The sequence below is a fragment of the Drosophila arizonae genome, chromosome 3 (genome assembly GCF_054131065.1).
Source record: "Drosophila arizonae isolate 15081-1271.41 chromosome 3, UAZ_ARI_1.0, whole genome shotgun sequence".
NCBI classification, from domain to species: domain Eukaryota; kingdom Metazoa; phylum Arthropoda; class Insecta; order Diptera; family Drosophilidae; genus Drosophila; species Drosophila arizonae.
The window spans coordinates 22,291,336-22,305,877 of record NC_142923.1 but is presented as its reverse complement, the minus strand read 5'-3'; the positions used below and the strand labels follow the sequence as shown (position 1 = coordinate 22,305,877).

Below are 14,542 nucleotides of genomic sequence, written 5' to 3'. Positions count from 1 at the left end.
CAAATATAATATTGTATATATAGACATACGTACGTATGTCTGTGTCTGTGTGTGTATGTGTGCATATGCGAATAATTATTGAAATATCAGTTGCTCAATTGGGGGCGTGGCAGATCTAAAACTGAATCTGCTAGAGTAGTATTCTGTAGTGGGTTACGCCCGACTGAAACGGCATTACAGGTTCTTAATTCATGATTGCTTCTTCATTTCCTATTCCTTTCATGTCAACAATCTAATTTCATTATACTATCATTTTTCTTTTTGAAATACCAATTGAATACAATTATTTCAGAATCATTAAAATTGCAAAATGCCGAACACTTCACTTTGTTTTATCACTAGATGTTTTCTAGTCCATTACTCCATTTACTCATTTCATTAAATTCCATTTAGCTTAGCTGTATTGAGTTTCCCGTGCAACTTCAGAGCTATTAAAGTCATAAACGTCAGCAATTTATAAGTTTTCGCCTGCCAACTGAAATGCTGTTCAAACTGCCAGCACTTAATGTAATATCTGTCATCATTTATCGCCTATCACCGCAGAGTAATTTGTTCATACATTTTGACAGTTGCAAACAAAAGAAAATTTTAGCGTGCCAGTCGGGCGTAGCAGACTGCACTATGCTCGCCTATAGCTACAGCAAAAATTCCTTTGGCTTAAATATAAAGTAATATTTAGCTGCATGTCTATGTCGAAGGGCCATGATGGATCCCAGTTAGAGGAAAGTTTTTATATTGTAAGTAAATAATTAAAGTAAATATTGTAAGTAAATATTTAAAGTAAATATTGTAAGTAAATATTTAAAGTAAATATTGTAAGTAAATATTTATTTGGTGCTTCAATTGTTTAGCTCTCTTTATATTGTAAAAGTTAAATATATAAATATGTCTTTATGAAGCACAAAACTACCTATAATATTTATTTTCAATATTTTATTCCATTCATATATTCAAGTATCATACACCCTTTGCAATTAATGAACCAGTATCGAAATGCGGCCAGCGTAGGTCAAAAGCGTCAATCAATAATAATTTAATATATTTTGTTAATTACATTTTAATAACTTCCATAGAAAACATTTTGCGCTAATTAGCTACCGTAAATATTGAAATTATATTAAAGCGTGTCAGCTATTATAAAAGATATGTAAATATATATATTTGTGCAATCATTATTTTGACTGTTCACAATGAATATTAAATTATAATTAATTATATATAAATGTAATATTCATGTTGACCAACGAATAAAAAATAGCAGCAGCGCCCACAAAAACCGTTAAGCAATCGAAAGAATCTCAATCGCAAACAGCCAAGACATACATCAAAAAGCTTTAAACTTTGGGTTTATGGCCTGCACTTAATATATCAATAATCATATTTCTTTCATTGGGCACATCAATTCAAAGTATTCAAATATTTATGGCAAGCACAAGGGATGCAGGTATAAGGATAAAGCGAATGAAACGCTCTGATTTTATTGATGCAGCCAAAAGGGCTGCAATTGAGCATCGAATGGTTTAATTTAATGCTTAATGCAATATTCTTATACAAATATATACATATATTTTTTTTATATATATACATGTTAGGCGCATTAAAGGAACTGCACACGGCTTACGTTGACCTCCGATTCCGTCTCCTGCTGCCCCCTTCCCAGAGCTTTTGGGAATGCAGCCGCACGGTGGCTGCGAGTAGCTCTCGCATTTGCCAATTTATAACCACAATAAACCGCAACAAAAGCGACAACAGCAACCATAAACTGCAGTCGGTTGTTGCTATTGTTGTTGTTGTTGTTGTTGTTGCTGTGCTCCCAGCATATATATGAAATGTCATAAAAATATGAGAGCAAAAGCAAAGGCAAAGGCAAAAGCAAAGCCAAGTAAAATCCAGCAGGCAGGCATATATGAAAAATGAAATGCCAAAAATGCTTATCCTCGCCCGCGACTCGCCCCCCTCTTACCCAATTCGCATTCCCATTTCCTTCCTCTGCGGCACTGTGGCTACACAAGTAACACAATTTTCTGCTCGAAAGGCTAAATTCACATAAATTATACCCTACATTGATTTGTTGAGTTAGTGGGTATAACCAACTAAATGTATGTAAATATAAAAATTATTATTTTATGTATAGTTTTAGCAAATCAACAAACCAAAAGATTTTTCAAATTGAATATTTCAATTAATATTCATTTTATTTATTATAATACTTTATATTAATTATATTTGAATTTTAATTAATTTTAATTGCATATTTATTTTGTTTCATATTTAATATATAATTATTAATTATTAATTAATTATTAATTATTTCTTATTATTATTATTTTATTTAATTTTAAAAGAATATAATAATTATTTTATTATTATAATTATATTTTATTTTATATTTATGATATATGATTTTTTTATTTATTTATTTATTTTTTTTTATTCTATTACATATTTAATATTTGAAGTGTTACAACTTTTATTCAAATTAAAGTTGCCATATATTTTTTTTTTATTCATATTTTATATATTGTATATTAAAGAAACTTTTATGTTTACATATTTTATGAAATTTGCTTTTATTATTTGAGAAATATTATATTTTTAGACTTATAGATTTTGGGCTCTGAAATTATACTGGTTAACAAAATATGAAGACAAATAAAATTAACTAAAGATCTCAAACAAATATATGAATAAATCTATTTTTTTTTATATATATTTTTATTATATATTGTAATTATTCATTAAGTTGAAATTTCTAGAACTGTTAATAATGGTCCTCTGCATAACTATAGAGCTGTAAATCTCAGCTAACTTGGTGAGATAATAACTTCACTTTTAAACCACATTGTAAACTCAATTCACAATGCCTTCCTTAGCCTTAGCCAACTTGTCTGAACTACTCTCACCTCCGTCCGCCCACTTTCCAGGGCATTTGCTGTTTGATCAACTTACAACTTGTGCAAGCAGCTGCCTGTTATAGTTTGTGACTCGCCTTATTTATGCAGCACCGAAAATAAATTTGCACTTGTTGTTGATGGTGAATTAAAATGCACAACAGATTTATATGCACATGGGGCACATAGAGAGAATGAGTGAGAGAGAGAGAGAGAGAGAGAGCAGAGTCTATACTCCGCATTCCACATGATGCCAGCCGGCCAGGCATGCAGCGAGCCGAGAGGAAGACTTGAGCCAAGAGTTTTGCGGGCGCATTTAGATTTTATGAGGGGCTTCCACGTAAACAACTTTCTAGTCCCACCTGGACGAGACTAAGGCAAAGTTTCCGGCGGACACGGAGATGGAGACGGAGACGGAGACGAAGACGGCGTCGGCAAAAGTTTAGCGTAATAGCTAAAACAAAGCCAACCGCAAAAACTTGGACTTATCATTAAGGTGAAATATATACGCTACGAGCCGAGGGGTAGTTTGTGTGATATGTGGGCGGGGCAGCTTGATATGTGGGCGCCTGGCGCTATGCAACATTTTGTTGCCACTCGCAGCGCTCCGCGCGCGGGCTGCCATTAGACGTGCGTTGCAGCAGCTGTCACGCACTGTGGCCGGGGAGGGTCGGTGCGAGTGGGTGGGCTGTGGATCTATGTGGTTATAGCCACAACACTGGGTGTCAATCAATCAGCATGGCAGCTAAAGTGGGGCCGGTGATACGACCAAAGATTGGGTTCCATTTCGTTTCCATGTGGTGCGTGTTTGGCTGCCGCTCGGCTGCACTGAATCGACGTAATGTGCGGTGTTTGCTGCACTTAACGAGATGCCTACCACACTCACACACACACACGCACACGCACACATACGCACAGCCTTCATTTGTGTTGGCCAATGTGTGTCCATCAATCATATGCTTCGATTTCGCCTCTCTAAATTTAATTGACTTTGATTTTGTAAAGTTGACCACTGTTTAGATGTGTGTGTGTGTGTGTGCGCATGTGTGTGTGTGTGTGATTTGTCTAATTTGGTCCGTTTTGCTGCTGATTGAGTGACAAATGTTTGATGTATTCGGAAATTGGATTGATGCTTGCGCTAAGTGCTATGAACATCAGATACAAATCGCTCCACAAAATTGCATTTGTCATGCTTTTTTATACCAATTTGCTCTGCTCGTTTGCTGTTCATTTATTGTTGTTGTTGTTGTTGTTAATGTTTGGCTGTCAATTCAGTTAAAAGTTTCAGTGCGACGTATTTGAGTTTGGCTTACATCGATTATCGCAAACCAAGCAAATACATTTATACGATATAACAGAAATTGTTTTCCCTTTTCCTGTTTGCAGTTGAGAATTCTTTGTTTGACTTTTCAGTTGGTTGTTCGTTATTTTTGAGGGAGAAGCCAGGTCACTGTCACATTTCAACGAGGCAGAGTAAATAAAAAACAAATTGTTTATAGTTGACAAATATTATTCAATGAAATATTCACGTAACTTTGCCAACACAAATCAAACATCGAAAAGTTAAGTTCGTCAATTGTTCAATATTAAATAAATAATATTTGTGTGCATTGCGAATGTATGCAAGAGAAGGACATTTCAATGCGTAACTGGAAACCTAATTTGTTAGCTTTTCAAAATTTAAGAATCATCCAATAATGACACATATAGGAAATAAAATATACCTAAGAGCTGAAAACTATATCAAAGGTAGATGAAAGAAATTACAATTGAATCTGACAATAATGTTATTCAAGCAGAGAAACTTGTTTAAATTATCCTCTTTAATAATAATAATAAAATTTTTCCCTTGGAAGAGCAGCAAGCAAAACGCTGCAGTTGATAAGACTGAAAAATGAGGCTGGAGTCTGGTTTTAAATAAAAAATAAATAAATAAATAAAGAAAAAGAAGACAAATTTAAGCATATATGTGCATGGCAAGAAATTGTTTTTAGACTCTCATGTTTATACTAAACATGATTTAAGATTTGCTTAATTTTATTTGCATAAAACAGTTCGAGTCTTCAATGCAACAAATGCTGAGATAATTATCCTTTAGCTGTCTTTACAATATTGTTATAATTTTACACATAAATCAGACATTTGAATATTTGAAATATTTTATATGCAATAATTTTTTATATATGTATTATTTAATTTATGATTATTTATTCGTTTTTTTTTTTTCTTTAAAGCTTTAAACTGTTAAGTCTTATTGGAAAATGTTGGAAATTGAATAATTACAGTTAGCATTAATATACGCAAGTATAAAAATACGCAAATATGTCCGCTACAAAGAGTGTAACTAACAATTCCTTAATTAACCTACTCCAAATAAAAGTTTAAATTATTGTATTTGTTTATTTATTGTTACAAAGAATTAATTCTAAATAACATGTTTTAAGCCAGAGCAACAAAGGCCTTCAGGCATTAAATTAATGTACATATTATATAATCTAATGCTGAGATTGTAAATAAGATGCTCTGATGCTTCCCAATATATAAATTAAATACAAAGACATTTCACCGTATATAAACTTTCACTCTCTATTAAAATTTTAAGCGAACCTTATCATATTTTCGCTCATATACAGACGATATATTTACGTCTAACTTTAGAGAAGCGCAACAGTGGAAATGAGAACGAGAACAATTATTAATACTAACTCTAAAACAATAGGAGCTTTGTAATTAATTTCGTTTCAATGGGAATGTGAAAGGCACAGATTAAATGCTATTTTAATTTACATTTGAAAACCTATTTTAAATTTATTGCAGACCCAAATTAGGAGTTCCGGCACAGCCAAACGAGAAAAGCCTTTTAATGTTTTTATAAACGCAGCAAATTAAAATAAAACTGAGCAGAGAGTGAGGAAGAAACACAGAGAGAGAGAGCGAGAAGAGAAAATAATCTGTAACTAAATCTGTGCTTTTAAATGGATTTCAAGTTCGTGGCAGTGACATAAAGGTGAGCACACAAAGTTGAGCTCGTGTTTATCAACGTAATTATGATAAATAGATTTGCTTTTAGCAATTAACACCTGCAACAGCAGCAGCAGCAGCAGCAGCTGGCACTAAGACTGAGACTCTAAATGAGGCAACGAGAGCGCAGAGAGAAACGACGGCATTCAGCTGGGATTCTCGCTAATTGCTAAACCGCGTTCGGACTAGGCGAATGGAGCAGCCGCTGCGACGAAAGCGAAGGTGTTGCATGAAATGTTTTCAAATAATTAACGTAAAGCGACGCACAGCAGCAGCTCACTTGAGGTATGCGAGGCCCGCAAGGGCTTTCCAGTATTGGATTGCCGAAATGCGAGCAATTAATTATTCATAATTAGCCGCGGACTAAATGTTTATCCAAATGCCTTGACAGCGTGAGTTTTATTTGAAACGGGACTCTGACGGCAATCGCAGTCACAGTTGTTGGCCAACAATCCAAATGCTGTTTATATTGCGGTTCAGCTATATTTAAAAGTTGGCGGGAGCGAGAGAGACGGAGAGAGAGTGGAAAACTGTCGCATTTGTTGTGATTTATGTGCGGCGTTTAGCTGTTGCGCACCATGAAAATGCCATTTAACAAATTTTTTCAAATTAGCAAAATCAAAACTAAAAGAATTTCGATTGTGCTAGGATACATGGAGAGCAGGAATGCTGGAATGCTGAAAGCAAAATTTGAGAGAAACTGAAACAGAAACCCTCAGCTGTAACATTCATTTATTAGCTTGCTAATTTGTGAAAAGCGAGTCAGAGTTGGGGTTTACTAAAACCATACAAAAGTAGGGCGTTGACCTTAGACTTATGGACTTGTATAGCAAAAGCAAAGAAGGTCTTGTATCGTAAGTATCAAAAACAAAAACAGTTTTCGCTCTTAGAATTGCGAATCGAGCAATTGTATTGATAAGTCGAAACTGACAAACTTTTAAGATTTATGCTCATAAAGTCTTTAATCTCTTTTTATAAAAATACAGATTTTTGGGCCCAGCAACATTGAACATTCGTAGTTGGCATAATTTTATTTTTTCATGTCTTTCCCGTTATGAAAATGTTAAATTATGTTATAATGGTTTATTTATGTAGTGTTGATGTTATACAATTTAAAAAGCATATATAATACAATATAATCCTTTTCTATACGCAAAAATATATTTTGCTTCAAATATATTTCGGCCAAATATATTTTGCTTCATCTGAGATTTAATTTCTAAAGATATTTCAAATTCGCTCTATTTTCTCTATATTTCTCACATAGCTCTTTCGCTCTCTTGAGTTGGCAAGAACGTGCTAAGCCGGTGCTCATAGCTCGAATTAAAATTAATTATCATTAGAATACTACAGCTGACCGATTTCATATTTCAACTCTGTCTGGCAACACGACAGCTTAAATCGCTTGCTCGCGTTTCGACCAAAGTGTGAAAACTGAAGGTGAACAATAATGTGAGCGTATTGTGCCTTAAATTTGTTTGCATTGCTTTAAAGCAACGTACACCTCAGATCTTTAGCATATCATCGAAAATATACTCTGTAAATAGTAATGGAAGAGAGTAGAACTGAGAAATGAAATTGAATACCAGTCAACTGAAGAACCTTTTAGACAGAGTACAAGTCATTGTTACCGATATGAAACATTTTTAATGATATCAATTCGATGCACTTTATATACAATTTAATATTCCCACGAATGTTCTCAGAAGTTCTATCAGGAATGAAACATTTTATAGGTTTTAAAGGCGATACACATTACACAAAACAAAAAATGATTAAATACAACAATAATTAAATAAAATAATAATTATAATAAAAACCGAAATTCTATAAAGATATACATAGATGTAATTAAGGCATCTGCATGACAAACGCTTAATGCTACAAGACTCGATGGAGGGTGCATTATTAAAGCTTGTGGAAATATTAATCATAACTTACTCGTTCAGAAAAAAAGCATAGCCCCATGAATGCCTCTGAAACTGTGGGCCAACGCTTCTAATGAATGTGACAAAAAGAAAACTTAAAACTTGAGCTAGACCAGCTGCATGACAAAAGCTGAATGCTATAAGACTCTATGTAAGGTACATCAATGCCAAAAACTGAACAATATGAATTAATGCAATAATAATAAATTTAAAAAAAAAAAATAAATAAATAAATAAAACTAAATACAATAATAATAAATAAATATGCAAATAAATGAATGAATGAAATAATAAAAAAAAAGAAAAAACATTTTTTCAAACATATTGTAATTTATGATTAAGTAAAAATTAAATGAATTAACTTAATAAATTAAATAAATGATATCAAATAAATATGTAATCAAAGACACTTAATCAATTAATAACAAATTTTAATCAATCAACTTTAACTAAATATAATCAAGATAAATATCCTCGTTATGCTCTATAAAATAAATCCCCTTACATATTCGCTAGAGATCTAGAGATGTCACATAAAATTTAATATATATTACAGCATATATTCAATATATTATCTTTGCTATCTGTATCTGTATCTTTATCTTTATATATAGCTATAACCAGCAGTATGCTATGCTTTCAAGAGATTTTATCAAACTGATTTAGCCGACGGGTTAAAGCAGTTCAATTCCGTGTTGACAGTGAGTTATGAAAAAATGCGCTCAGCGAAATTGTTCATGTTTTTGGAATTTCGTCTAGTCACTGTCTACACGCACACACACTCAAGCATATACATATATAGATATATTAGTAGCTGAAGAGGGAGAACTGTAGCTTGTTGTGCATAGGGCAGAGCAGACACAACAACAACAGCAACCAACAACACAGCTGCCGGACAAGCACTCAATTCAGGTGTTGCCTCTCCGTCTCGAGTCTGCGGGCGAGGCACGTGTATGAATATTTAACGCAAGCACTGTGTCAACCTGGGAGGAAGCAGCAGCAGCAGCAACAGCAGCAGCAGCAGGAATAGCAGCAATGGCAGCTAACTGCTGCCTGGGACGCGCGTCTAGACAAACTTGAGCTCAATTTGTGTTAAACTCGCAAGAGACACAGACACACACACACACATATTATTCTCACATATTTAGCACACGCGTAAAATTTGTGGCAGACAGTGTGAAATAAATTTGTATATATATATATATAAATAAATTTGTATATATATATATATATATATATATATATATATATATATATATATATATATATATATTTTTTTTTTTTTTTTTTTTTTATTTATTTAGTTAACTCTAGCACTTGTTTGTTTTTAGTCTAAACACTTTTGTTAACAGCTAATTAATTGTTATTATTTAATAAATATTATTGAATTGAGGCTACTCACTCAGCAATGCTTTTAGATAACGGCCAGCGCTCCATGGAGGCCTGATATTTCATATTCTCGATTTGCTTCTTTAATGCGTCCCGATCCATGTTTTGTAGAGCACTGGGATCCATGGCGGCTAAAATTTATCCACATACCACCCCTGCAAAGCCAACAGAGAACAACAGTGAGCGAAATGTTACCAGATGCTATAAAAGCTGCAAAGCTGCAGTCCGCTCTCACTCGCCCACTCTCACTCTCACTCTCCCTCTCTCTCTCTCTCATACACACACACGCGGGAACATGCCTGCCGCATTCCCAACTTGGGGTTTGTTTATGGTGGCAGTTGCTTTAGGGGTTGCGTTAGCGTTTGTTTTGTTTTGCCAAGCACCCTGTATGCCTATATGGCCGGTGTCTGGCTGAGCTGAGCTGGCGCATGCGTCAGCTGTGCACAACAAATCAATAGAGAGAGTAAATGGGAGAGAGAGTGAGAGAGCGTTAACAGCGCCGCCTGAAAGGCTGCTATAAAACCGCCTTTGCCGTCGCTGTTAAGCGTGCCCAAGCACAGTTGTTTACCTCCGCATGCAGGCGGTGAGTATTTCGTTATTCTTTACTTTTTTTTCTCATCTTTTATGTTTTGCAGCCAAAAATAAAAGGGCGCGCCCGAAAACTTAAAAAATGCTTAGCCAAAAAGCAAAACCGAAATGCACAACCTAACAGCTGAGCCAAGCACGCAGCTGCCACACGCGTGGCCAACACTCTGCCTTTTCCCCTCCCCCTGCGCCGCTGTGCCTCTCTCTACTCCACCTCTCTCTCTCTCTCTCTCACACACACTCGCCTGCTTGACCGGCTTTGGCGCTGTAATTTATGAATCTTTTACTTTGTTTATTTAGTAAAGACAAAATTTGTCTTTTTACTCTTTTTTTTTTTTTTGGTTGGTTTTGTTTTTGTTCGCTCGCCTCGTCATAAATAAGAGCAGCGTGTCAAAAAGTCTTCTTCTTGCCTCAAATTTCTGTTTTGCGTGCTTGGGTGCGAAAAGTGAATGAGGGCGGTGAGAAAATGATGCGTGAGGCGGCACAATTAATTTTTGTTTGCTGCGAATTGTTTAACTAAGCGTATTTATTGCCTGTATTTGCCAAATTAATTAAGTAGAATTTAATAGAATCTTGTGTTAGCTCTGAGAACCTTAGGACCTTGAATTTTGAATTTTAAATATCCTATAATTAATATCTATAATTAAAAAATTAAAATTAATTATTATACAAAATTTAGAAACAAAAAATAATGCACAAATAAAAACAAAAACAACATTTTATGAAAAATTTTAGGCAATTTTTTTGTTCTTTTTTTTTTTACATATCATGCAAAAATACATAAATTTAAATATTAGAAACGAAAAAAAAACTGTGTTAAGATATTGATATTTATGAATAAAATAAACAAAACAAAATATTTGTATATATAAATACATAAAATCTATAATAATATTTATATAACTATAAAAATTAATAAAATTTGTAAACTTTAAAATATTTACAGGTTTATTTGGATCTTCCGCATTATTCATTTGTATTTGAGCTTAACATTGTCATGCTATGCACTTAACAGAGCTCTGTTAGACCAGACAACAACGCTCTGTAAGCAACAACAGACTTTATTCCACTATTCCACTTAGCGTAGACACAAACCCGCCTTAACAGAGCTGTTAAGAATCTCGTTGTAATGTAGAAATTTTATCGCATGCAACATGTTAACAATGGCTGCGATTTCACAGCACGTAATAAGCTAACGACTGTCACATCATGAAGAACTAATACCGAACTCAAATAGAAAGCCGCAACATAGGCGAGTAAACAACACTGAGGGTCTTGGGGCCGTGCTGCTGCGGGTCTGACAGCGGACAGACAGCTATGAACCGCAAGCGGCAGCAGTTGCTACCCAAAATGTGAAGTGCCACTGAAGGTGGAGGCGGCTGACTTCCTATGTCCAGTGAGTCGTCCTGCCTCCCACAAAGCCTACTAAAACCTGACACCTACCAGAAGCGGAGGCAGCCATGGGCCATGATGCACAGCTGTCGCTTTTGTAGGTGTAACTGGGAATACAAAAGGGACGAGCCGGCTAGTTGGCCAGCTTTTCCGTGTATTGGCCAGCTGGCCAGGCTCCTATATATATACAGGCATGTATATGCACATCATTTTTTGCCGCTTCGCCAGACAACTGACAGCGGTTGTAGCAGCTCCCTTCCTCTCGTCTCCCCCTCTCTCGCCTCTTGCCCGCCTTGTTCTGCCACACGTTTTTAGGCTTAAAGCCAGCAGCTTGAACCCGTTTTTTTCTCTCTCTCTCTCTTTTCTTTTCACATGCCATCTGCTTTAAGCACTGGCCAAAGTGTTAATGCCAAAAATTTTATTGTAAGAGAACAGATTTAATGTCGGCCTGCTACCACGACTCTTCCGTGCCGGGCCCGGCTCACTTCAGTGTTAAACATGGGTCCCGCCTGCTGGGCCCGTGTGTGTGTCCGTTGACAGCCCTGACCAGCAGCACTAAAAGCTTAAAGTTGGTTTAATTAAAAGTTTTACTGCAGCTCGCCTGTTACCACATGGCCAACAGCTGTCCCCTTGGCCAGTTAGCCGAGCGAATTCAACAAAATTTCTTTGATGCCTGACGGAGTGAAGAACACAAGTGAAGAACAGCTTGTCAAAAACTCTTTTCGGACTTATTGAGAAGATAGCTAAAGTCTAATGAGTATTAAGAAAAACTGAAGGAAATTCGCAAACAGATTGCAGTCGCTTCAATATTCATTAACTATTTTGAGAATTATTGAGGAGAGAGTGAAAATCTAATAAATATAATGAAAAATTAAAAGAAATTCATAAAAATCTTGCACTCGTTTCTATATCCTACCTTAGACCTCTTTAACGTTCTTAAAATTCTTGATTATTTTCAACAACTAATTTGGATAACTAACTTAGAAGATAACTAAAGTTTTATAAAGAAAAACTAAAGGAAAATTCAGAAATATCTTGCAGTAGCTTCAATATTCTACTGTAGAGCAATTTTTTTTTTTTTTTTTTTTTTTTTTTTTTTTAATTAAGGAGAGAGTTATAATAAAGAAAGTTAAAATAATGAAAAATTAAAAGAAATTCATAAATATCTTGCCTTCTTTCTTTCTTAAAATTCTTGATTATTTTGAACAACTAATTTAGAAATTACTTAGAGGATAACTAAAGTCTAATAAAGAAAAGCTAAAGGAAATTCACAAATATTTTGAAGTCACCTCTTTAACTATTCTGGGAATTATTGAGAAGAGCTCTAAAATCTAATTAATAAGAAAAACTAATAGAAATTCACAAATATTTTGCACTCGTTTCTAAATACTACTGTAGACCTCTTTAAACATCCTACTGAGCACCTCCCTAATTATTCTGGTAATTATTGAGAAGAGCGCTAAAAATCTAATTAATATATATAAATGTTAAGGAAATTCATATATGTACATTTTCCAGTCGGTTCGTAATCCTACTCTAGAACTCTTTAACCTTCTTAAGCTCTCAGTGAACCGCAGCTGAACGTTGGAGAATTCCGAACTAATTGCTTGCAGCAATTGCAGGCGTCTGGCTGACATGTGACCCGAAGAATGGGATGCGCCATTAACTACAGAGATACACGCAGCAGGCAGCAGGCAGCAGGCATCAGGCAGAAGGCAGCACGCTGCAGGCTGCAGGCTGCAGGATGCAGGACGCGGAGTCAAGGATGTGTGTGTGCGCTGCAACTGAAAAAGTAGCTAAAATTTATCTTACAGTTTCTCGGTCGAAGAACATGCAACGGACATAAATCGTTAGCAAAATGTTTTTGGCGGTTACAAGCAGCCCTACCCCACCCCCATCCCGCTCCGCTATCCACAAAGTCTGGCGCTGCCATTCCGCCCGGCGAAGGGCTCGAGTGTTTCGCGTGTGTGTCAACAGGCGCTCAAGTTTTTGACACCATCTAAGCCCACGGCCCCAGCGAACAGAGCTGCAGCCCCTCCCCCTCCCCTTCAGACCTAAACAAGCGCCACTTGCCCTCTCACCCTCTCTCTTTGTCCCTCTCTCTCTCTCTCTCGCTCGCTCTGCCGCTCGCTTCTGTTGTTCTGCAAGCGACAAGGACAACTAGGAAAAGTCAAGTGATTTTCTTTTTTTGATTGTTGTTCGCATCCTGTTGCTGTTGTTGTTGTGGTTGTTGTTCATAGCCAGCAGGCTCTGTCAGGCAGTTAGTCAACCATCACAAATCAGTATATATCATCTTGTATATATGTATATATATATATTTATATTACTTATGTACTCTGTGGCAGACAAGTCTGGCTAAATGTAAAAAGAAACAGCTTTTCAATGTTTATAATTTATTTGCCCATATCAAACACAGCTCTCAAGCCTCACTTTGAGGTTTCACTGTGGCTGTGGTACGCCAAGGGCGACACAAATTCTCAAATTCTTCATATAATTGGCATTAGCCTAAATTCGTCCAACTGGGGCACACTTTCAATTATGCAGAAGAAGAAGAAGAAGAAAAAGTCGTTTGGGACACATTTTCGGCTTGTTAGCTTTTGTATGAATGCGTTTAACATTCATAATTCCTTAAACATTTTGATACTTTGAAGAGATTTAACGAAAAACTGGAGATAGAGAGAGAAAAATGGTGAGACTCTCTCTCTGGAGTGGAAAAATGAGACATGGACAGTGAGGCTATAAATAGTACCAAAAGGAAGCTTAAGCTGGGAAATCAATTTAACTCAGGAATATAATATTGTATGTATAAGAAGGTATGCAGATTCTGTAAAGTCCTATCCATACATAAGCAAGAAACACTTTAATTTACAATGTATACAGGATATAATAAAAAGAATTAAATGTAACCAACAGCCATTTCGAAAAAGAGCCTTGAGAGAGAAGCTAACGAAGAAGTTAATCCTAAGCATGTTTAAGAAGAATACGAATAAAAGCCAAGTGAGCAGCTTAGCTAGACAAAAAGCTAAAGACGAAGCAAGTCTGGCAGCAAAAAGCTAAACAACTTAGAATTATAAATAAAAAAAAACGTAGGATAAGCAGAAATAAAAAACTTTAAATGGAAGTGCAGGAAAACAAGTTGAGCGAGAAGCGAAAGCGAAAGCAAAACTGAACACAGAAGCTTATCGCAGTTTGTTTTTTGTTTGCTTGTAGTTGAGGCGTGCCAAGAGGAGGAGTGACACGGCAGGAGGAAAGCGAGCCTAATGCAAGTTGACGGGCTAATGCAAGGCTCAGTAACAACACATAATCGAGGCTGAGAGGGAAAGAGAGAGAGAGAGA

At 35.6% G+C, this 14,542-nt stretch overlaps 1 protein-coding gene across 1 annotated transcript in view; it reads right to left on the bottom strand.

Moving 5' to 3' along the window:
• Nucleotides 1-14,542, bottom strand: part of Ggamma30A (guanine nucleotide-binding protein subunit gamma-e) — a 73,438-nt gene that overhangs the window by 33,799 nt on the left and 25,097 nt on the right. Inside the window, 1 exon segment of the mRNA XM_018003931.2 lies at nucleotides 9,243-9,384. Within this exon segment, the coding sequence (XP_017859420.2) occupies nucleotides 9,243-9,355 (113 nt within the window). The 5' untranslated portion in view covers nucleotides 9,356-9,384.